Source organism: Polypterus senegalus, chromosome 3, assembly GCF_016835505.1.
Source record: "Polypterus senegalus isolate Bchr_013 chromosome 3, ASM1683550v1, whole genome shotgun sequence".
Classification (NCBI taxonomy): domain Eukaryota; kingdom Metazoa; phylum Chordata; class Cladistia; order Polypteriformes; family Polypteridae; genus Polypterus; species Polypterus senegalus.
The window spans coordinates 182,578,097-182,602,842 of NC_053156.1; the positions used below are offsets into that span (position 1 = coordinate 182,578,097).

A 24,746-nucleotide genomic window follows, 5' to 3' on the forward strand; every position below is an offset into this window, starting at 1 on the left:
GTTCCAGCAGGACAGTGACCCCAAACATACCTCTAAAAGCACCCAGAAATGGTTGAAGAGAAAGCGCTGGAGAGTTCTGAAGTGGCCAGCAATAAGTCCGGATCTAAATCCGATTGAAAACTTATGGAGAGATCTCAAAATTGCTTTTGGGAGAAGGCACCCTTCAAATCTGAGAGACCTTGAGCAGAGCAAGGTGTCAGTGGTCGTCTTTTGGACAACTGTCAAATCAGCAATCTTCCCCATGATTGTGTAGCCTACAGAACTAGACTGAGAGACCATTTAAAGGCTTTTGCAGGTGTTTTGAGTTAATTATCTGATTAGAGTGTGGCACCAGGTGTCTTCAATATTGAACCTTTTCACAATATTCTAATTTTCCAAGATACTGAATTTGGGACTTTAATTAGTTGTCAGTTATAATCATCAAAATTAAAAGAAATAAACATTTGAAATACATCAGTCTGTGTGTAATGAATTAATCTAATATACAAGTTTCACTTTTTGAATGGAATTACTGAAATAAATCAACTTTGTCATGATATTCTAATTTTATGACCGGCACCTGTAATTGTGCAATAAGAATATTTCAAGCATATAGCAGAATTAAACAGTAGATAATTTTACATAATACGATTTAGATTTGTTCAGAGTAATGGAGACCTTGGCCATCAAGCCGCCTCCCCCTATTGGCCATTCCACAGCAAAGTCAGTTCTGGGCCAACCAATCCGATGAAAGAACTCCTCCTCCCGATGATTCCTGCAATCCTCCATCAGAGATGACTTTACCTTTGACAGCCAAAATAACTTGGCAGGTGGGCACTGGCACCAATTGCCACATTTGAGTACCGAGAAAAGAAACCAAATAGATAAGGGTTAGTAACAAATTATAAATATCATATTACTTATGTTTTAGTGTTAAAGTCTAATAACAGCGATGCAGTCTGTACAGTTAATCAGCAACTCTAGTTAGGATATGCTAAACTTAAGTAGTGAGTCTTCAGCCGGGATTTGAAAGCTGAGACCGAAGGGGCATCTCTTATAGTAGCAGGCAGACCATTCCACAGTTTAGAGGCCCTGTAACTAAAATCCCGACCTCCCACTGTTATTTCATTAATACCTGTGTAACAAAAGGCGCTATATAGGCGCCTGACTCGACACAGAGGCATGTATAAAACCAACAAGACTTTATATTTCTTCACCCGTGGGCACACGTCTTCCCCGTGACCCACAGGCAATACACAGTCCCAAGCACTATTCCACCACACAGCAACAACCTTTCCTTTAACCACCACTCCTCCACAAGCGTAGTCCTCCTCCTCCTCCAGGCCCTGGCTCCTTGAGTGGTGGTGGCTGGCCCTTTTTATAACCCACCTGGAAGTGTTCCAGGTGCTTGACCACCTGGTCCTAATTGCACCTCCGGGTGGGGCTGAGGATTCGTCCAACCGGGCTGTTGGAAGCAGACAGCCCTCCCTAGCAGCCACCCCAGGGCCCAACCAAGCTGTGGAGGACTCCATCTCCCATGGAGCCCTGCGGGTGGTTGGGGAATCACCGTCGGCCAAGGAGGCAGCCATTTGTAAGTCATGATAAGCTTGGACAAGTAAGCCGGACCTTGGCCATTTAAGGCTTCATATGTTAAAAGGACGATTTTCAAATCTGCCCTAAACTTAACCAGGAGTCAGTGTAAAGATTTAAGAACTGGAGTTATGTTTTTGTGTTTTCTTGTTCTTGTAATAATTCTTGCAGCAGCATTTTGGATTAACTGGAAGCTGTATAAAGAATAGTTTGAACATCCAGTGAACACCAAGTTGCAGTAGTCAGTCCTACCCGAACTAAATGCATGAAATATCTCAGAATCCTTATTTAGAAAACACCTTAATTTCCCAACATTTGCAGATGGAAGAAACATGGTTTAGACAACTTTGTAATGTGTGCTTTAAATGACATGCTAGAATCTAAGATAACTCCTAGATTGCAGGCTGATTCAGTAAAATTAGTGGTGATTACAACTGAGTTAAATGATGACAAAATATTGTTTGAAAAGCATCATTCCTACCAATAATTAACATCTCTGTTTTATCAGTGTTTAAAAAGAAAGTAATTCTCATCAATCCACTTCAATAATTTACTAACACAAGTAATTAAAGACAACATTGGAGAAACTTCATTTGGCCTAAAAGAAAGGGTGTCATCTGCGTACAAGTGAAAATTGATTGTCGTCAACTTTTTCAGGTATTTCAAAGAGAAAATAAATTTGAAATTGGGTAAATTTGAAATTGGTATATAATTATTAATTATATGTGAGTCTAGGTCTGCCTTTTTAAATATGGTTTAATTACTGACACTTTTAGTGCATCAGGTGCTGTGCCATGCAATAATGTACTGTTAATAATGTTAAGAATAGGCGCTGTAAGAACATCCATTGCACTTTTTACTTGTTTTGTTGGCACTGGATCTAGGCAAGTAGTAGGTTTCATTTCAGAAATTAAAATCAAGACTTCCTGCTCAGTTACAGGATTTAAATTTCTAAAGTGTGAGACAGGGTCTGCCAAGTTTATATGTGGTTTGCACTGTAATGCTGAGATCTGGGATCTTATATTTTCTCATTAAAGATTTTCTTACTGTCTATACCGCTAATATCTGTTGATATTTTGCACTATAGATCTGAATTCCCTTTTGTTAAATTAGATACTGTTCTAAACAGTACCTGAGGATTTTTATTATTGCAGTCTATTATTTTAGAATAGTAATCTGATCAAGCTTTAAAGAGAGCATTTGTATATTTTTAACACTCTCTGTCCATGCAATTTGAAAGACATGTAGCTTTGTTGTGCTCCAGTTTTCGACACTCTAATTTAAGAGCTCGGGTGTTTTCATTTACCCTGGGAAAGTTTCTATGTGCTTTGATCATTTTTGTTTTAAGGGGAATCACTGCATCCAGAGCATCTCTCAAGGTCCTAATACAATGTGATGTTAGCTAATCTAAATTGTTTTCCGAGTTTACGTTCGATGTTAACTGATCTATATGGTTTTCCACAATGTTACTTGAGTGTATATACATTTTTGAAGCAGAATTGCAGTCTACATGCCACACTGTCATTGTTTTAATCTGTGAGTGTATTGGTAAGGAAAGAACCAATTCAAACGTAATTAAGTAGTGATCGGAAATAACTTCATTTAATGAAGTAATATTTAAATTTTGAATTTTAAACTTTGTAAGTTATAATTAAGTCTAATGTGTGGTTATGATTATGAGTTGGACCTTTGACAATCTGACAAAATCCTACTGAATTTAACAAATAAGTTAAACATTTGCTAAAAGTGCCAGTTTACACATCAATGTGTGTATTAAAATCCCCTGTCAATACTATGCTCATAATTTATAGCCACATCAGATAAAAGGTTGCCAAATTCAGTCATGAACAATGAATATTGCCCTGGTGTTCTGTAGACTAGCATTATAATTGTGTTGGAATCTGTTTTAATATTTAAAGTGAATGCCTCAAAGGATGTGAAGTCACATACATATTTAGAAGTGATTTGCATTCTGTTACAATTAATTATTCCAAGGCCTCCTCCTCAACCAGAATCTCTAGACTTGTGGAGGAACGTGTATCCATCTCGTGATGCCTCAGTTAGGGGTAAGTACCAGTGTCAGATTTACTAAGGTAGGTTTCAGTGAGAAGGCACAGATCACATTTTGTACTTAATATAATATAATTTACCAAAACAGCTTTACTTCCAAGAGAGTGAATGATGAATAATCAACAAATTAAAACTGCATACTTCTTTCTGAACTGGTGATATACCTTTTGTTTTAATTTGAGCTAAGTTTCTATTACAGGTGCTCCTGGTGAAGGGTCTAGTTTTATCACTTTGTCTAATTATGCGCCTTATTTTTGGTTATCAAGTCATTTAAGGTCTGCATCATGACTAAATTTACTGAATATCCCATAACAGGGATTATGGGTAACGGCTTCAGGAAAGTAACAGCTGGGATATACAACAGCCTGTTGATTTAAGATCGCATGACTGTGGCCTGGATGGTGCTCTAATCAGTCAGCCAGGCAGTTTTGCTGCCATATTTTGGGAAAAGGCCCACTCCAATTAGGATAAAGAGAGTCTCTTTTTTGAAAAATCCAGGCCTTTCCCAAAAATAATCCCAATTGTTCTCAAGTGCTATGGTTTTATTTGCACACCGGGTTTCTAGCCAGCATTGAAGGCAACGCAGTCTGCTTTAAATCACATCCCCTCTATATAATCTTGGTAATGGGCCAGATATAACTAAATGCCATCATTTTCTTTTAGCTCTGTGCATAGAGAGATGAACTTCCTCTTTAATAACTCAAATTGACGTAAATAAATATCATTAGTGCTGACATGCAGCAAAAGATACTTAATCTTCAGTAACACAGTCCGATGCAGCCTCTATGTCAGAAATCTTTGTCCCTGCGAGGCATTTAACATTAACTGCTGGTTTAACATAGTTCGGAATTCTAACATTCCGCACTATGGAATCACCAATCATGAGCACTTTGTTGTTCTCAGTATCCACAGGCACGCTGCAGGGTGTTGAGAATGTGTTCTGGATCAGAATTGGTGACCTGGGCGCCTCTGGACTAAATTTGGCTTCTTAGACCCCCGTCTTACTGTTGCTCACTCGCCCTGTGGCTGAATTTTTGCTGCTGATTTCGACCGTGCACTGACTACAGTGGGAGCTGGAGAGACTGAAGGTGAATCAGAAGTAGCTGAACAGAGTCGATAAAATTTTCGGTTTGCCTAATTGCTATCAGTGCTCATCCAGTTTGCGTATTTTTCTAACCAACTCTAAATTAACACTTTTGGCAGGTGAAGCTGTCTACATTGTTGGCCAGAAAACCTGAACTGTGCATTCTGCAGGACACACAACATATAAACATGCCCTCAGCGGGCAGAGAACAGATGAAGTTGCATTTATCGCTTATATCATCTTCTCTGTTCTGCAGTAACTTCGGTGTTTCTGGCGCTTTCTACTTTCAGCTGAATCACTAGGAGACCGTCGTCCTTAAGTTTCCACCACCCGCTGGGCGATCGACTTAGATTTCTCACTGCTGGTTATTTCTCCTGGCTGTTGGCTTTACTCCAGTTGAACTTACTCAGGTGTTTTCGAGCTACTCCAAAGAGGAGCGGCCTGAAAGAGAGATTCCATGTGGGCAGAGAGGGTCATGTAAAGCCAAAGGGAACATATGGTAATGTTAAAAATGGACAGAGAGTTATGTAGAGTCAAAGCGGACATGGGGTCATGAAAAAAACGGGCAGAGGGTCATGTAAGATAACTACATGACCCCCTGCCTAAATCATTCTTGCAAGAGAGAATCGGTAGCACTGGTGGAAGGCCTTCGGCTCACTTTGGTTTGCTAAATCAGAAGGGCACCCTGGTACTTTTCTCGGAAGTCTGATCTCAGCTGATATGTTTCTGAATATTACTAGTTTGGCTGCCATCAAGCATCCCTCGATGCGGAGCCCAAGTCCTAAGAGGCAGCAGATGGCCTGGCCATGCCCGGGGGAAATCGGTCTTGGCACTGCACCCCTCAGAAGGCTCTTTCGGCTGGGGGAGGGGAACAGAAAAATTTTCTGTGCTTCTCTTGGGCAGCCGCCGGAGTTCTGAATGGACTGAGTCTGGGCCCACTGTGCCCAGGGAGATCCGAGGAGCCCAGGTGAAATCCACCTTGGGCTAGCACCCCTCCCGAAGGCCTATTGATTGTCAGAGAATCTGACGAGGGAGGGCCTCGGGCGGGCCGGCTCAGGCCGGTGTTTCAGGTCCCACTGTTCCACCCACTCTTTGGACAAAGTCATGTGGGCCTGTGCCTTGTCCCTACCTCTCCATGAGGGAATTACAGTTGAGCCCCCCAATTTGGTGGGTATTCCTCCCACGCCGAGCAGCCCTACACCGCAGTGGCCTTGGGCCATAGGGAGGGTGTCGGCCGAACACCTTCTGCCTGCTAGGCTGCTCCTTGGAGACACAATTTCTCTGGCACCCGGAGATGAGAGTGCAGATCTTGCCCTCTCCCTATGCAGCATCTGGGTGTTGCCTTTCCTAGCAACAGGCCTGATCTCAGAACGTCCCGCCTGGGAGGTCCGATGACGGCGGCCTGGAATGAACTCAGCCGGACCCATGACGGCCCAGCCACCATCTGTTGGAGGTGCGTTCCGACTGCCTACAGGTCTACCTAGTTGATCCTACCAGAAACATATGCTTGTCTTGATTAAGCCATGTATGTCCAAGTGCAAATGGAAGTGACAGTTAAATTGTGAATGGCTCACTACATCAGTTATGGTTCCTTTGATCACTCCATGTTACTTGGATAACTGTAGTAATTCTAGAGCTAATATATGCAAACAAGTGCTGACTCCTGCTCTGGAGAGGATGCGTGCATTTATCAAACCAAAAACCCACCCTGGTTCTCGCGGCCGGCCAGCTTTAGTGACTCTAGATAACCTCTGGCCGACTCGGGGCGGTAGTGATGAAAAATAACAATTGGAATGGATTGGAATGTGTGTACTTTAAATCCATGCACGAGAATCCGTTGGAGGGCAAGTCTGGTGCCAGCAGTTGCGGTAATTCCAACTCCAATAACGTACATTAAAGTTGCTACAACTTTAAAAAGCTAAAAGATGAATCTTGGGATTGAGCTGGCGGTCAGCATTGTGGCGAGCTACCGTCTGTCCCAGCCTCTGCCTCTCGGCTCCCCTTCGATGCTCTTGACTGAGTGTCCTGCGGGGTCCAAAGCATTTACTTTGGAAAAAAATTGAGTATCACAAGCAGGCTCCTCCATCCAAATACAGTAGACCCCTGCGAAGTCACGGTTCAGAGTTCACGGACTCAGTCGTTTTTAGATTAGTGAAAGTGTGTTAGTGAAAACTGCAAATATCCTCCGCAAATTTTTTTGGGGCTTTTTTCGTGGCAATACTGTACGGTAGAGAGAACAAAAAGGAACTGTAGAGGAAAACGTGGCTTGGGATGATGAAAGTAGCCAATCCAAGAGCATTACTCATTTCTCCATGTTGCTGATTGGCTGCAGCCCAGTGACACATCTCCGGCTGAATGTTCTCGTATGTTTCATTTTGTTCTTCTTAAAGCCCTAAGATGCCACCCAAACACCCTGCAGTAGCACACCATTATGGCATCAATGATAGCACGGTATAATACATAAAGAAGAACAAGGCAGTAATCAGGAGTACCGTATCAGTAAGCTTCTGTGATAGTGCCAAAAAGGTAACGACCGTAACAAATAAGAATATCGTTAGGATAGAATCTGCCTTGGCATTGTGGATCACCGACTACAGGAAGAACAACATCCCCTTGGATTGTAACATCATCTGTGAGCACGGAAATTGTACCAGCAGTTCACTACAGGAGACAATGTAGAAGGTACCAAAGAACCGCAACCATGAACCATCAATAGCACTGGAGCCTAAAGATTTTCAAGCCAGTAAGGGATGGTTTGATCATTTTCAGAAACGATTCAATATTAAAAGCATTTCTCTACATGGAGAGAGGCATCTGCCGACAAAGAAGTCATGGAGAAGTACCTTGAGACCTTTAGGCACATCATAGAAGAGAAGGCATACAAGCTCAAACAATTTTTCAACATGGATAAGACTCGCTTTTTCTGGAAGAAGATGCCGTCCAGAACTTATATGATGAAGGACGAAGCCAAAGATCCAGGGTTTAAGGCACAGAAGGACAGAGTAATGCTTATTATGTGCGGGAGTGCTGCTGGTTACATAATGAAACCAGGCCTCATCTACAAATCAGCAAAGCCTAAGGCCCTCAAAAACAAAAATAAAAACCTGCTGCCTGTCCATTGGATGCACAACCCTAAGGCCAGGATTACCAAAATCCTAACTTCTAATTGGTTTTACCATTGCTTCATCCCTCAAGCCAAGGTATAACTCCATGATTTAGGCATGGATGTCAAGGTATTGCTTATTATGGCTAATGCTGGAGGCCACTCTTTGGATTTGTATTACGAGGGAGTTCAGACTGAGTTCCTCCCTACCAACACCACCTCCCTCATCCAACCTATGGACCAAGGCGTGAACCGTGCCTTCAAGGCTTTTTATACCCGGATTTCTCTCCAACACCTTGTGGATACAATGGACACAGATGAGAATTTTACATTTAAAAGGTTACTGGCATAACTTTATGATCGCAACATGCTTGTCAGTCATCCAAGTTGCTCTTAAGGAGATGAAAACGGAACCCTCAACGCATTCTGGAAGAAGCTGTGGCCAGAGTGTGTCCATGACTTACAAGGCCTTCTCACCTGAAAAAATTCAGTATGAGGCTGTCGACAAGGTCGTGAGACAGGCAAATATACTTGGTGGCGAAGGTTTTGAAGACATCACTCAGTATGAGGTCAACAACCTCATCAATGCCCACTCTGAACCACTGATGGACGAGGATTTGTTGGAGTTAACGAAGTCTGCCAGCAAGAGGAGAAGGAAGTGACAGAACCAGAGCAAGAGGAGGAGGAGCAGGGCCTGACATTGGAACCTCTATCCCAGATTATTAGGACAGCCAAGGAGTTGCATAGGATCCCTATATGGTTTGTGCTCTCAAAGTTAATAATTGCATCGATGCTGCCTTTCAGACATATAAAACCCTACTCGTTACCATGAAGAAACAACAACAGCAACTTCCCATCACAATGTTCCTCAAACCTATCAAGAAAAGCCAGCACAAAACCCCACCAGAAGAAGATTCGTCAGAAGATACGATTCCTGAAGTCCCTGAAGTGTAGGCACCACCCAAGGAGCTGTAAATCCTCTGCTTTGCTGTGCAGTCATTATCTTTATTACATACCTTCATCATATTGCACAGCTAATTCATCATCATCATCATCATCATCATCAATATCATTCATTATTGGTGAGCACCCGTACATTTTTCTGTATTTTTATTAAATTAAATTATAATGTATTTACCCTACTTATAGCAAAGAAAATGACAGCTCATATCAAAGAAAAACGCGCTTGCACGAATTATAGTACATATAGGGATAAAATCGGTATTTTATATTCTAGCACTGCATGAGACATAGCAGTACATTACTGTACAGTATACGGGTTTCATTTTACAATCTTTTTTTTGGGTGATGTGTTAAGCTGACTTTGAAATGAAAGTGTTTTGGGGGTATATTTAGGGTTTAAACTATAAAAATAGGCATTTTTTTGACCACATCCAAAATTTGCGGTTTTTCACAATTCGTGGTTGCTCTAGGAACGTAACCCCTGCGAATTTCGGGGGTTGTTTGTATCACAGCTGGGAATAATGGAATAGGACTCCAGTTCTATTTTGTGGGTTTCCTGAACTAGGCCATGATTAAGAGGGACTACCAGGGGCATTTGTATAGTGCTGTTAGAGGCGAAATTCTTGGACCAGTGCAAGATAAGTGAGAATGAAAGCATTTGCCAAGATTGTTTTCATTAATCAAGAATGAAAGTCAGAGGTTCAAAGACGATCAGACACCGTCGTAATTCCGACCATAAACCATGCCAACTGGCAATCTGGCTGCATTCTTCCCAGAGACCTGTCAGGCAGCTGACCAGGAAACCACAGTCTTTGGGTTCCAGGGGGAGTATGGTAGCAGAGTTGAAACTTAATGGATTTGACAGAAGGGCACCACCAGAAGTAGAGCTGGCGGCTTAAATTGACTCAACACGGGATACCTCACCCAGCCTGGACATGAAGAGGATTGACAGATTGATTCTGTTAGTAGCGGTGCATGGCTGTTCTTATTTGGTGGAGTGATTTTGTCTGGTTAATCCTGATAACGAACAAGACTCCCTCCTGCAAAATAGTTACACGACCCCTGAGCGGTCAGCGTTCAACTTCTTAGAGGGACAAGCTGCTTTCAGCCACATGAGATTGAGCAATAACAGTTCTGTGATGCTCTTAGATGTCCTGGGGCTTGCAGTTGTTCCCCACCAACGAGGATTTCCCAGTAAGTACAGGTCATAAGCTTGCACTGATTAAGTCCCTGCCCTTTGTACACAACGTCCGTCGCTACCATCGATGGATGGTTTGGTGAGGTCGTTGGATCGAACCTGCCGTGATCACTCGCAGCCTCTGGTGGAACACAGAAAAGACTATCGAACTTCACCATCTAGAGGAAGTAAATGTTACAACGTTTCCATAGGTGAACCTGCAGAAGGATCATTACCGATACCTGCTGTGATGGGACCTGACCTATTTGATCCACTGCCCCTTTTCTCTGGAGAGGTCAAAGGGACGGGGTTTCCGCCAAGGGATCCCTTCCGCGTTGACTTTCTCCGCCCGACCCCACCTCCTGTCCCTGGGTTTCCTCCCTGGGGCTCGGCCAGACACGTGACATTGGAGAGGCCCGGGTGGCAGGACAGTCACAAAGTTGCCTTAACACTAGAATCCCTGAAGCCTACAAAAAAAACTTGTAATCCCAGGCCACCTTAAATTCCTTCGCACCCCACCATTAGCGTCTTTTATTTTGCAAATGTGTCAATCAGCACAAGCAATAAGGAGCCTGCTATCCCAACCCCCACCTACTAAGCTCAACTTGGGCAAAAATTTCTTCCATCTCAAGTGTGTTTATCTACATGTGAGGTGCCTGGAGTTGTATAGGGTAAATAATATATCATCATGTGTTCCATGTCTACTACAATCTGTGTAAGTGTAGGATGAAAGAAAATGTGAGGCAAGAAATGCTGAACACATACCTAAAGCAGAAACCTTTTCCATGTTATACTAATAATGACATGAAGTATATAATGTGTGAATATTTTAGTCCAAATATCAAATAAACATACAGTGCATCCGGAAAGTATTCACAGCGCATCACTTTTTCTACATTTTGTTATGTTACAGCCTTATTCCAAAATGGATTAAATTCATTTTTTTTCCTCAGAATTCTACACACAACTCCCTATAATGACATTGTGAAAAAAGTTTACTTGAGATTTTTGCAAATTTATTAAAAATAAAAAAACTGAGAAAGCACATGTACATAAGTATTCACAGCCTTTTTTCAAAATTGAGCTCAGATGCATCCTGTTTCCATTGATCATCCTTGAGATGTTTCTGCAGCTTAATTGGAGTCCACCTGTGGTAAATTCAGTTGATTGGACATGATTTGGAAAGACACACACCTGTCTGTATAAGGTCCCACAGTTGACAGTTCATGTCAGAGCACAAACCAAGCATGAAGTCAAAGGAATTGTCTGTAGACCTCCGAGACAGGATTGTCTCGAGGCACAAATCTGGGGAAGGTTACAGAAAAATTTCTGCTGCTTTGAAGGTCCCAATGAGCACAGTGGCCTCCATCATCCATAAGTGGAAGAAGTTTGAAACCACCAGGACTTTTCCTAGAGCTGGCCAGCCATCTAAACTGAGCGATCGGGGGAGAAGGGCCTTAGTCAGGGAGGTGACCAAGAACCCGATGGTCACTCTGTCAGAGCTCCAGAGGTCCTCTTTGGAGAGAGGAGAACCTTCCAGAAGGACAACCATCTCTGCAGCAATCCACCAATCAGGCCTGTATGGTAGAGTGGCCAGACGGAAGCCACTCCTTAGTAAAAGGCACATGGCAGCCCGCCTGGAGTTTGCACCTGAAGGACTCTCAAACCATGAGAAACAAAATTCTCTGGTCTGATGAGACAAAGATTGAACTCTTTGGTGTTAATGCCAGGCATCATGTTTGGAGGAAACCAGGCACCGCTCATCACCAGGCCAATACCATCCCTACAGTGAAGCATGGTGGTGGCAGCATCATGCTGAGGGGATGTTTTTCAGCGGCAGGAACTGGGAGACTTGTCAGGATAAAGGGAAAGATGACTGCAGCAATGTACAGAGACATCCTGGATGAAAACCTGCTCCAGAGCATTCTTGACCTCAAACTGGGGCGATGGTTCATCTTTCAGCAGGACAATGACCCTAAGCATACAGCCAAGATATCAAAGGAGTGGCTTCAGGACAATTCTGTGAATGTCCTTGAGTGGCCCAGCCAGAGCCCAGACTTGAATCCGATTGAACATCTCTGGAGAGATCTTAAAATGGCTGTGCACCAACACTTCCAATCCAACCTGATGGAGCTTGAGAGGTGCTGCAAAGAGGAATGGACGAAACTGGCCAAGGATAGGTGTGCCAAGCTTGCGGCATCATATTCAAAAAGACTTGAGGCTGTATTTGCTGCCAAAGGTGCATCGACAAAGTATTGAGCAAAGGCTGTGAATGCTTATGTATATGTGATTTCTTAGTTTTTTTATTTTTAATAAATTTGCAAAAACCTCAAACTTTTTCACATTGTCATTATGGGGTGTTGTGTGTAGAATACTGAGGAAAAAAATGAATTTAATCCATTTTGGAATAAGGCTGTAACATAATGTCCGGATGCACTGTATGTGCTTTTATTCAGGAATATAACCAAAGTATAAAACATTGCCAGATATCCAAAATTGCAGCAAACCTGTAATTTTTCTCACGTTCTGCACGGGTGTCTTTGTTGTCAAAGCACAAATGCTACATGATCGCCTGATACCAGTCACAGGACATTGCAGCTCTTGTGAAAAGAATGGAGATAAACACCCTCAACTCAGAGTGAGAGAGGCAAGTTCATTGTACCATGTGAACATTAGTGACGGAATAAAACTATACAATTCAAAAAAAAGCGCTAACTTTCAAAAGTAGCCTAAATTTACACCAGGTGTTACAGACTCAAATCAAATGTATGTTTTTATTATATTACAGTAATAATAATAGCAACTCGCTTCTCAAAACGCAAAGGCAGCAGTTCTTACCTCTGCACCATCCGGGAATACATATCAACTTTCTGCCGATTGACATTTAAGCTTGGAATTTTAACTCATTAAAAGCAACATGTAAATTGAATGATTTTTTTTTTTACTTTGGTTATATTCCTAAATAAAAGCACACATGTTTATTTGAAAATTTGACTAAAGTTTTACCTGCCCTCTGAGACTAGACCCGGAGCGGTTTCCAAACCGCATCCAGAGTGGGGAAACCAGCCTGACACCGTCTGACTCGGACCTCAGCTGAGACGTGATGACCCGCTGAATTTAAGCACATTACTAAGCAAAGGAAAATAAACTAACCAAGATTCCTTCAATAACAGCGAGGGAAGAGCCCAGTGCCGAAGCCCCGCCTGCTCTTACCTGGGTGAGGGAAATGTGGCATACAGGAGCCCGCCTTTCCAGCATCGAAGTCCCTTCTGCTCAAGGCTAAACCCATGGAAGGTATGAGACCAGTGGTAGCCCTTTTTACACCGGGATCAGATCTCCTCAGAGTCAGTTTGTTTGGGAATGCAGACCAAACTGGCTGATTAAACTCCATCGAAGGCTTAGTACGAGCATGAGACTAATAGCCAACAAGTACCGTAAGAGAAAGTTGAAAAGAACTTTGAAGGGAAAGTTCAAGAGGGTGTGAACCCACCAAGAGGTAAACAGTGGTGCACTGCAACCAGCTTCGAATCAACAGGGAAGGGCCAGGGGGGAGAAGGTGGCCGGCGGCACCCACTGCTGGTGTTACAGCTCCCCCCAGATGCGAGTTTGCAGTTTCCTGGGGATTGACCTGCCTGTTGCACCCTGCATGGCTGCCCTAACCTACCCAGGGGTGGGGAGGGGGGAGTTGGTCAAAGGGCCCTCCGTTCCCCCACCCTCGGCGAAATCGGGGTGCCGAGTGCCTAGTGGGCTAAACGGGTACTGCAGGATGAACCGAACGCCGGGTTAAGGCGGCCGATGCCGACTCTCATCAGATCCCAGAAAATGTGTTGGTTGATACAGACAGCAGGACAGTGGCCATAGAAGTCAGAACCCGCTAAGGAGTGTGTAACAACTCGCCTGCTCAACCAACCAGCCCTGAAAAAGGATGGCGCTAGAGCATTGGGCCAGTACCTGGCTGTTGGTGGCACTGGTGGCCACGAGGGCTGAGCCGCAACAAGTCAGAGGTCTGCCATGGTGCGCATTGAAGCCTAGGACGAAGGCCTGGATAAAGCTGCTGCAGGTGCAGACCTTGGTGACAGTAGCAAATATTCAAATGAGCGCTTTGAAAACTGAAGTGGGAGAAGGGTTCCATGTGAACAGAAGTTGAACATGTTGTTAGGTGGTCCTAAGGGATGGGCAAGCATGTTTCTGAATCGTGAGGAGATGGCCTCTGTCGCCCCTGTACCCATTGAAAGGGAGTCTGGTTCAGATCCCCAAATTCAGAGTGGCTGAGAGGGACGCCCCCGGGGATGAGGACGTCCAGTGCGGTGATGTAAACAAGCCCCGGGGATGTTAGAATAATTTAAGTAAGGGATGTCTGAAGCTGGATCCATAACTTTGAGATAAGGATTGGCTCTCAGGGCTGGATCGGTCGGGCTAGGGTGTGAAGCAGCGACTTTAGATGCATGCGAAGGGCCACCGTATCTGTGCTGCGTGCTGGCTTGCCTCTGACGCCCTACCCCTCTCTTTGGTTGGGTTGTCAGGATTTTGGGGCCAGTGCATGGCCTTGGCTGGCTCCTACCAGCTGACTTAGAACCAACGTGGACCAAGGGATTTCGACTGTTTAATAAAAGAAAAGCATTGCGAGGGCCACAGAGTGGGGTTGACGCAGTGTGATTTCTGTCCAGTGCTCTGAATGTCAAAGTGAAGAAATTCAATGAAATACGGGGTCTATTATAAGATAATAATATCCTATAACATATAGACGATTGGGCCAGGAATTAATGCTAATACCAGGCAGCAGTGGGATTAAATCTTGTAATGATTACTTCCCCAAGCCGGCATTTACCATCTTGGCTATAAGGGGTACCTGCCATGGATCACTTGGATGATGATCAGACAAGGCAGATGGGCGTGAAGGCTGACCTCAGGGGAATGTTTGATAAGCAACGATAAAACTCGGAATAGGCCTGGTAACGGGCTCCAAACAGGCCAGATGCCTCGTCATGTGATTAGTGACGTGCATGCATGGATGAACAAGATTCCCACTGTCCATACCTAGTATGTAGTGAAACAACAGACAATGGAATGGACTTGGCAGAATCAGCGGGAAAGAAGACCCTGTTGAACTTGACTTTAGTCTGGCACTGTGAAGAAACATGATAGACAGAGAATAAGTGGGAGGCCCCCGGCCTTGCCAGGAGTGCCGCCAGTGAAATACCACTACTCTTACCATTTTTTCAATCACCTGGTCAGGCGGGAGGGGGAGCTCTTCCTTCTGGCGTCAAGCACCAGAGCCACCCTCAGGTGCACCCCATTCCGGGAACAGTTGCAAGTGGGGAGTTTGACTGGGGCAGTACATCTGTCAAAATGTAATGGAGGTGTCCTAAGGCAAACTCAGGGAGGCCAGAAACCTCCTGTGGAGAAGAATGGCAAAAGCTCATTTGATCTTGATTTTCAGTATTAGTACAGATTGTGAAAGCGGGGCTTCACGATCCTTCTTGCATTTTGGGTTTCAAGCAGGAGGTGTCAGAAAAGTTACCACATGGATAACTGGCTTGTGGCTAAGCGTTTATAGCGACATCACTTTTTAATCCTTTGATGTACTCTTCTTATCATTGTGAAAAAGAATTCAGCAAGTGTTGGATTGTTCAAGAATTGGGAACATGAGCTGGGTTTAGACCATCGTGAAATAGATTAGTTTTTACGTACTGATGATGGTTTTGCCGCAATAGCAATACGAGAGGAACTGTAGGTTCATACATTTAGTGTATGTGCTTGACTGAGGAACCAAAGGTGCAAAGCTACCATTTGCAGGATTATGAGTTAACACCTCTAAGTCAGAATCCCTCCTAAACGTGACGATGCACTAGCGCCGTGGAGCCTTGGTGGGCCAGGGATAGCCAGAGGCCGCCCTTCCTCCAAAGGAAGCGGACTAGCGCAGAGGGCTGTTTGAGACGGGGCTGGGGAGTGGCCTGGATGAGCAGTCTCTTCCTCTTCTGAATCGCACGTTCATATGGAATCTGGTGCTAAATCATTTGTAGACTACTTGATTCTGAGTCGATGATTTAATACAAAATCAATACTATTTGATTTAGTGTGGGTGAGTTGCTGGGGATATCAAAAATACATGACTGCCGGTCACAGTACTGTGCAGCAACTACCTCTAGCTAACAAAGGTTATGTAATTAAAGTGCAGATTAAAATTGCTGCAAAAATCATTTAATGTGACACGGCCTTTATCCAGTATTGTGATCAGAAGGGGCATGCCTCTTTAGGAAGGACAAGCCCTATTTTTGGGAATACTAACATTAGACTATTCATGCATCTTTTTTATCTGTTGTGTTTTTTTTTTCCCTCTGGATCATAATTTGTACCTTTGCCTATTCAAGACTTTAATAATAAAACACGTTGTTTGATCTCTCCTTCCAGTACAGTATAACTTCTGGTGTGAATATTTATTTTAAGAGTCTCTATAAATACGGTGGCAAGCTATGTGACCCAAAATGAGACGTTAGATTATTTTTTAATGGCCAGTTATGATGAAAGTATGTCCGACTGCATGCATGTCTTTATACTTGTGTCCTCAGTATCATTTTTTTGCCTTACATCTGATGGCTTCATGAGAGAATCCAATGATGTGTTACTTTGCAATGGAAAAAATATAGTGCAACAGCACTGGACAAGTTACATCAGCCAGTGATCAGTCACCGATAAAAACAGCAACTCTGCACAGTCTCACACACGTACTTTATCCAACTTCTGCAGCAAGGGATGAGCAGTCATTTTGAGGATAACGAGCCACCTCAAATAGTCATGTAAAGAGCAGACAATCGATCCGCTGTGGCACTTGGCACCAGTGCTACAGTATTTTAAAAATGAATAGGTAGACATTTTGCTTTCATTTTCAAAGTGAAAGGGAAAAGAGTGAAAATTAAATGTTTCACATAGTACTTTTTATATAGATTTCATTATGTATCAATACTTTGTATGCAGGATGATCTTAAATTAGCAAAAGTATTTCAGTCATACAAATAAATGAAAAATGAAGCCACTTAACCCTGATAACATTTTACAACATTAAATTATCAGTGGAGTCAATGGTACACATTGTTTTAACACCTTGTTCTAAGGAATGCGATATTGTTTGTTGTCTCTGTAGTGTATTTAACACCTATTTTATTACATTATAGTAATGATCTTATTGCCATTAAATTATTACACTGATACTTTATGGAAATCCATTGAAACATATTTGAGTCCCCAAAAAAATACTTGCCATACTGTGTAAAACATTTTTTACAAAATACTTAAATATTGCTGTACTTTTAAATTCTATTTACTTTTCTAGGTACTTTTGGACTGGGTGAGCTACTCTTTATCTGGATATTACAGCAAGAAGCTAGACTTGGAACAGGACATAATTGAAGGACTGTGGACATACTTGGAAGATATGCTTTATAGCAGTAAGCTGCAAAATCTCTTCAAAAAAGGAAAAGCTGTTACTCTTCGTTTTACATTAGCGCAGGTACAGTAGAACTAGAAAAAATTATGTTTAATGTTAAATTAACAAATAAATGTGTATATTAAATCATTTTGAATCAGGTGAGTTGTTGATGGAATTTGATATTAATAAATACATGGAATGTTTAGGGTACCTCAAGGACAGGCTAGAGAACCAAGATATTACTAAAATTTTGAAAAAATTTAAAATATTTTCGTTACTTTGTATTGCATCATTGTGTGTTGAAGTGTACTCAAGTGTTATGTAATGTTTTAACAAGCATATAAGCACTTAGTACCCAGATACCTAGCTTTAAAAATTATTTCTTGGATGGCCTAAGACTTTCACCAGTCCTATATATATTGCAGTTTGAATTCACACTACAGACATAAACGAACAAAGTAGCTTTTTTATTTGTCAGTGATTTCCTTATAAACATCTTCCCATGTTGTGAAGCTTATTATTTAAAAGCAGTATGCAACAAAAGTTTATCTAATACATAATTATTTTAAAATATGCCCTTTGACAGGGATTTGCTCCTACAAATTCTCTTTTTGGAAATTAACTAATAAAAACATTTATACAATTTAAGATCTTTCTTTAAATCTATACTAATAATAATAGACGTAATAATATAATAATATATAATGATAATAATAATAATAACTTTATTTAAATCTGTAGTGCAAAAGTACAAGTCAGTTTTCTATGTGTAAATCTGTCGTGGTGTTCTATTTTATATTCTTTAAAGTACTGGCTTTGAATATGAGTGTGAATATATATGTGTGTGTGTGTGTGAGTGAGAGTGTGAGAGGAGCAAAGCTTTGTTTGGGGTGGGGCCAGCCTTTCATTCTTGCTGCAAGGATAGGTTCCAGCTTCTTTGATGTCAGTTTTGTTGAAGTTTGCTTGAGATGCATGTTTGTATACATTGAAATAATCTGGTAAACTTCCCAGTATAATATTTATGTTTATAGTGTGTTCTCCAAGGTAGCTAAGTACATATGCAGCTTTTTATTTGATTTTCAGTGTAATTTTACATTTTGTAATTATTCTGTATTTACAGGACTGTTCTAAAATGTGTGATCCTCTTTGAATTTTTACTGTAAAATCATTGCTCAGTCAGAGTGAATTATTTTTCTCAGTGAAATAGTCGATACATAAAACTGTACACACAGAGTAATTGATTCATCCAATTAAGATAAAAAAATTGTTAATTTGTAACTTTTTATCCCTAAGATTCTGTAGTTTTCATCAATGAGATGTATAAAATTTACAGAAGTATAGGAATGAGTTTAATTTTATTTATATTGTTGCTTCTATATTGGGATAAATAATAATATATTTTTATTTATATGCTGTATACAATAGGTATGCTAGAATATGTATTAGTTCCAGGAACGTGGGGTCGGGGAAGGCAAGTGAGGCAGAGCCTCACCTCTCATCGTGAAAGTAAAAAAAACGAATAATGATAACATAAAATAAATGTGTCCATGTGGGTCTGTGCTAGAAATATGTTTTCTGTATGATTCCAATAATTTTTTATAGTCTGAATTGGCACATTTCCTATTCAAATACAGGGGAGAAAAGCGAGGTGCGGAAACAGCAAGCCTCACCTCACCTTGGAATGCGCTCTCCCTCACACACTGGGTTGATGCATGCAATTGGCGTGCGCCTGTTACTGTCTCACTGTATGTCGCCAATATACTGTTTGCAGACACATTTATTATATACCTTGACTTTCCACAGTCTGGCTAATATCTTTTATGAATGTGTGACATATTTAGTCTTGCTGATCGGACATAAAACCGCCGTGAGAAGGCATAAGGTGAAGCAGACAGTACCATGCCGCACTGAAAGGGGCGTATGTCAGCCCAATCGGCACTCTTTCCTGCTGTCCTTGTACACAGAGGCGCCAGTAAGTTAGCGATATCAGAAAGTCAAGTGCACGGCATTTATTTACTGTATTTTTATTTCGTGTTCCGACTGACTGGCAAAATGTAAGATTTAGAGTTTTAAAACTAAAGGAAAATAAGGAGGACTTTTACAAGAAAGTGATGGAGATTTTCATGGAGAAGGATAGGTGCATGGACTTGTAAGACCATGAACGGTTTTCAGTTTTATAAAAAACTGGATTAGACTAAGAACAAACAAAATCCAATATTTAAAAACAAAATTTTGACCTTAGATAAAATATTCTCTCTTTTTTTTTTCTTGTTAACCTGTTGTCTGTATTAAAATTGATTAAATCATCAGAATTAAAAGCTTTTAAAAACAGCTAAATATTTCAATTACGGTCAAAACTGAAATCCATTTTTTTGTACACCACTTTATACTTTCATTTGTATTGAATGAGTATGAATTGTGGAATTGTAACGGCAAATTTAGAACACATGGAGGGTGTAGAGCAAATGCATTCTCTCCGCTCTCTCTCACCGCTGTAAATGTAACGTTCTTTCTTAACCAAATATGTACCTTGCCTATGTGTGTATAAAGAATGCTGATGAGATACGAATCATAACAAGTAGTCAATGTGCATGCTTCCAATTGAATAGTGAATAAGCTGCTCTTTTGGGTTCATATACTGTATTTGTAAATTTGACTCTGAAGGAGTCAGTGCCTCACCAGCCATGAACCTCACTGCACGTCACTGATTAGTTCAGTAACAGTAAATATTGGTAGAAATAAACACATATCAAGCTAGCAATAGACATAACTATACAGCTAGACATTTGATGCTGTAGTGCAGACAAAATAAACTGTAAAAATTGAAGTATCATAAAGTGAACAACATGTCCTTGCCAGGGTGATTTGGGTCCTAAAGAATAAACTGAGCTCTGTTGTGACAGTAGTTGAAATATTTCCACATGCTGGGGAATACCTCAGTCACAATGATTTTCTCTGCGGACCTCACCAATCTGTAGCTTAATTTTATTTTTTAGGTTGTGATGGTATTCTTAGTCCTTTTTTTCTATTTGTATTGTGACATATTAGCCAATGTCATGCACCAGAGAGAAAATGCTGAGTCCAATTGCTTTTACTTTCACGAATTACACCCAGTTCGGGCATCTGCTTCACCACTTCTTGTATCACATTCCTTATCGCTTCCAGAAGACAATTCGGGCACATTTGTATTTTAATGCTGGGTTCAGATCTTGTGTTAAGTAATTTTATTCCTGCCAGACATGGCCAAAAAGACATCTCAGTTCCTCCATATCAGTGTTAGCAACTCAGTCTTCTGGGTGTCCATCAAATCATCACCAATAGCATCCTCTGTGTAAGAGACTTCCACTGACACCTTCTGCAGGTCATGCCTCTTTTTCAAAATATTAACTTGTAAGATTTGCATGGGCTTTTGTCGGCCGGATAAGCTGATGTTGTAATTTACGGGACTAATACACTCCTCCACTACAACTGGACCCAGTGGCTTCACCTGAAATTTATGGGGTCAGATAGAATAAATACCTGGACCAAGTCGCCTTTTCTGAATTCGCAAAGTTTGCTTTTCTGTCATAATTACAGTTTTGTGTCTCCTGTGTGTGTTGCTGATGCTCCACTGCAATAGAGGGCAATTTAGAAATCTGCTCTTGAAGCAAAATGACCCTATCAATAAATCTCACCCAGTGAGTTGCACTGCGAATCCCCTTACATTCTTCACGATAAATATCCAACACCACTCATGGTTGGTGGTCAAATAACAGTTCGAATTGACTCAAGCTGGTGGATGGCTAGGGATAGACCTAAATAGCAAACTCTTTCTCCCTTTAACCTCCATTCTGTTCTCCTCCTTTCAAATCTTTCTCTCTCTTTTTATGCTGCTCCGGGCTGATAATGAGACTATCAGACCACCTGCATGTACCAGCAAGGCAACGCATGGTCAGCCAACTGCCTCACACCAACCCGGAGACAAGCAGTCATTGCAACAGATCTCTTGCACCTGCTCCACTTCCCAGCGAGAGCGCATCCATTATTTATTTAAAATTGTCCACTTTTTTCCTTTTTTTTTTTTTTTTTGGTTGGATTTTAATTAGAAGTAGATAACATTTCATACAGTCAACTCAAATTTAACAAATCATAGCAAAATTCAACCCCCACCCAAGACAATGAGAAGAGGCAGCAACCAAAGCTACTGTTTAAAAAGAGCAAGAAAAGAAGGGTATCGTCGTATTATTGATCAGATCCTGCCATATTTTAAAAAAAGTTTTGAACAGATCCTTTAAGTGAGAATTAAATTTTTTTCCAATTTCAAGCAGTATAGAACATTGGTTACCCTCTGACTTAAGAGTGGTGGGGTGGGATCAGAGCCAGGCTTAGAGGTATTTTCACCTGAGGCACAAGGATAAATTTGCACCCCTATATATATAGTTTTTTACTACTAATAAGTATTAAATATAAATAAATGATTTTTGAGAATAAAGTAAATATATTAATTATTAAATAAAAAATCACAGAATGCAGTAATACAATAGTAATAGGAACATAAAATTGCACATTTTAAAAATAAAATCACACCAACCTTAACAAAAGAAAATCAAAGTAAGTATTACACATGAGATGAATTAGAATACTGCGGTGGGCTGGCGCCCTGCCTAGGGATTGTTTCCTGCCTTGCGTCCTGTGTTGGCTGGGATTGTCTCCAGCAGACCCCGTAAACCTTGTAGTTAGGATATAGCGGGTTGGATGATGGATGGATGAATTAGAAATTTACAAATTTTTCAAGTAATTTAATAGAGACAAAATAATATCAATAATACTTTAGACAAAACTAAATTATATTTACAAAGAATAATTAAATGTGTGTCCAATATACAGTAAAATCTAAAGTTTTACTTTTCTTGCTTTTAGTGAAGCAAATTCATCAATAATTTTATCAAAATTAATTTTATTTATCAATTCCAGTTAGATTGATAAAACTGCCATATTTGACAATTTTCCCTGAGCAAGTGACGATCCTAAATATGTTTTGATAATTTTTAGTTTACTACAGCTTCTTCCACCAGATGCTACAGTAACAAGTGGTGTTAGGAATATTCTCAATGCAACTTCTAAATTCTATTACTTATCTATATTCATGAATCATTTTTAAAAGATCTAAACTTGTAGCTGCTTTAAGGTCTGGAATTAACATCATTGCCTGATTTTTTAAACTGATTATTTCTAATAAGAATTCTACAGAATTTATATCGTTTGGATATTTAAGGGATAAATCACAAGCTGCTTTTTTTAAATTTGCTGTATCCATCGACTATAATTTTTCACCTGTTAAAAATTTGAAATCCCATATAGTTTTTCATATCTTCATCTAAGTTGTGATATTAAAATATCTATTACTCCTTATATTATACGAGGAAATGAGTGTATTGAGCGAGAGCGTCCAAGGCAAATCGTCAGTTTACTTAACACTAGAATTACCAGAGCCTATGAAAAAACACGTAAATCCGTCACACCTTAAATCGCTTCTTAAAACTGTTCTCCGCCAGAGTCTTTTGTTAATCTAAATATGCTGATAAAAGAAAAGCTGCAAGTAGCCGGCTATTCCATCCCCCCTCCGTTTTGAGAAGTAAATTGCTCTTAGTCTTACTATTTTAGAATAAAAACATACATTCGATTTCAGTCTGTAACAGCCAGTGTAATTTATGATACTTGTAAAGGTTAGGTTTTTTCTTTTTTTTATTTATTTTTTTTTAGTCAGTTTTATTATCTCGGCCGCGTTCACGAGCCAGACACACCCCACCCCCGCATCTGATACTGCTGTCTTCACATAGACGCGCTAACAGAGGTAAACTCCGCTCCCTTCTGCATCGGAGCAAGAATGCACATACCATTGCTTGCATACTAAAGTGTCAGCAGGCACTTTTCGTGGCATTACACACATTTTTGCGCATTCCCTCTGCACACTACTTGTGACTTTAGGCTTTAGGAAGTAAGCAAATAAATAAAGTTAAATTGTGTCATAAAATTATTGCGCTTTGCAGCGGAGAAGTAGTGTGTTAAAGAAGTTATGAAAAAGAAAAGGAAATACTTTAAAAATAACGTAAGATGATTGTTAATGTACTTGTTTTGTCATTGATATGAGGAGTGTTGTCATATCTATCTATCTATGTGTATATATATATATATATATATATATATATATATATATATATGTATATATATATATATATATATATATATATGTGTATATATATATATATGTGTATATATATATATATATATATATATATATATATATATATATATATATATATATATATATATATATATATATATATATATATATATATATATATATATATATATATGTATATATATATATATATATATATATATATATATATATCTATATATATATATATATATATATATCTATATATATATATATATATATATATATATATATATATATATATATATATATATATATATATATATATATATATATATATATATCTATATATATATATATATATATATATATATATATATATATATATATATATATATATATGTATATATATATATATATATATATATCTATGTATATATATATGTATATATCTATATATATATATATATATATATATGTATATATATATATATATATATATATATACAACACTAACAGCGTCTGGGACCGAGAAGCTCAAGAGAAATAAATCCTCCCATTTTAATAAGGTTCCCTAACTGTTCAATCGCTTGGCTCTTTAAATTTCTACCTTTCCCCTTTAATGATGCAAGTCTCTATAGGTGAAAAGATCTGGGTCAGATGGCCCCTTTAGTGGTCCCCCACGAGCCATGATTTGGTTTTTCGGGTTTTGGGCGCATTACTTTGTGCAGGGCTTCCCCGGAAAAAAGCTGATAGATAAAATTTTTTCCCCCCCGAACCGAATTACTGCATTATGGGGCCTTTCCAGCGAACGCCCCGCCCATGCCCCATACCCTCAAAAGGTGCGGGCCAAATGAGCTTGTAACAACGGGGCTTGTCCGGCCGGTCTGGGAGATTTTAAAGAACTTTAAATCGGGGCCCCGAAACAGCAGCTTCCTTTTGGGCCCCCCCTTTTGTCCCCGGCCCCAAAAAGCTAAGCTTTGGTCGTAGAAAATCTTTCTTTCCGAGAGTTTCAGCTGGCAGCGGATACGGTGGATTGTGTTCACTGACAATGGTTTCTGGAAGTATTCCTGAGCCCATTCTGTGATTTCCTTTACAGTAGCATTCCTGTTTGTGGTGCAGTGTCGTTTAAGGGCCGGAGATCACGGGCATCCAGTATGGTTTTACGGCCTTGACCCTTACGCACAGAGATTG

The 24,746-nt window shown here is 40.3% G+C and overlaps 1 protein-coding gene across 4 annotated transcripts in view; it reads left to right on the forward strand.

The window, feature by feature from the left end:
• urb2 (URB2 ribosome biogenesis homolog) overlaps positions 1-24,746 on the forward strand; it is a 246,717-nt gene that overhangs the window by 133,324 nt on the left and 88,647 nt on the right. For all 4 annotated transcript variants that reach the window (XM_039748286.1, XM_039748283.1, XM_039748284.1 and 1 more), the window contains exon 3: positions 17,297-17,473. In XM_039748286.1, the coding sequence (XP_039604220.1) occupies positions 17,297-17,473 (177 nt within the window). The remainder of the gene's footprint in view (positions 1-17,296; positions 17,474-24,746) is intronic.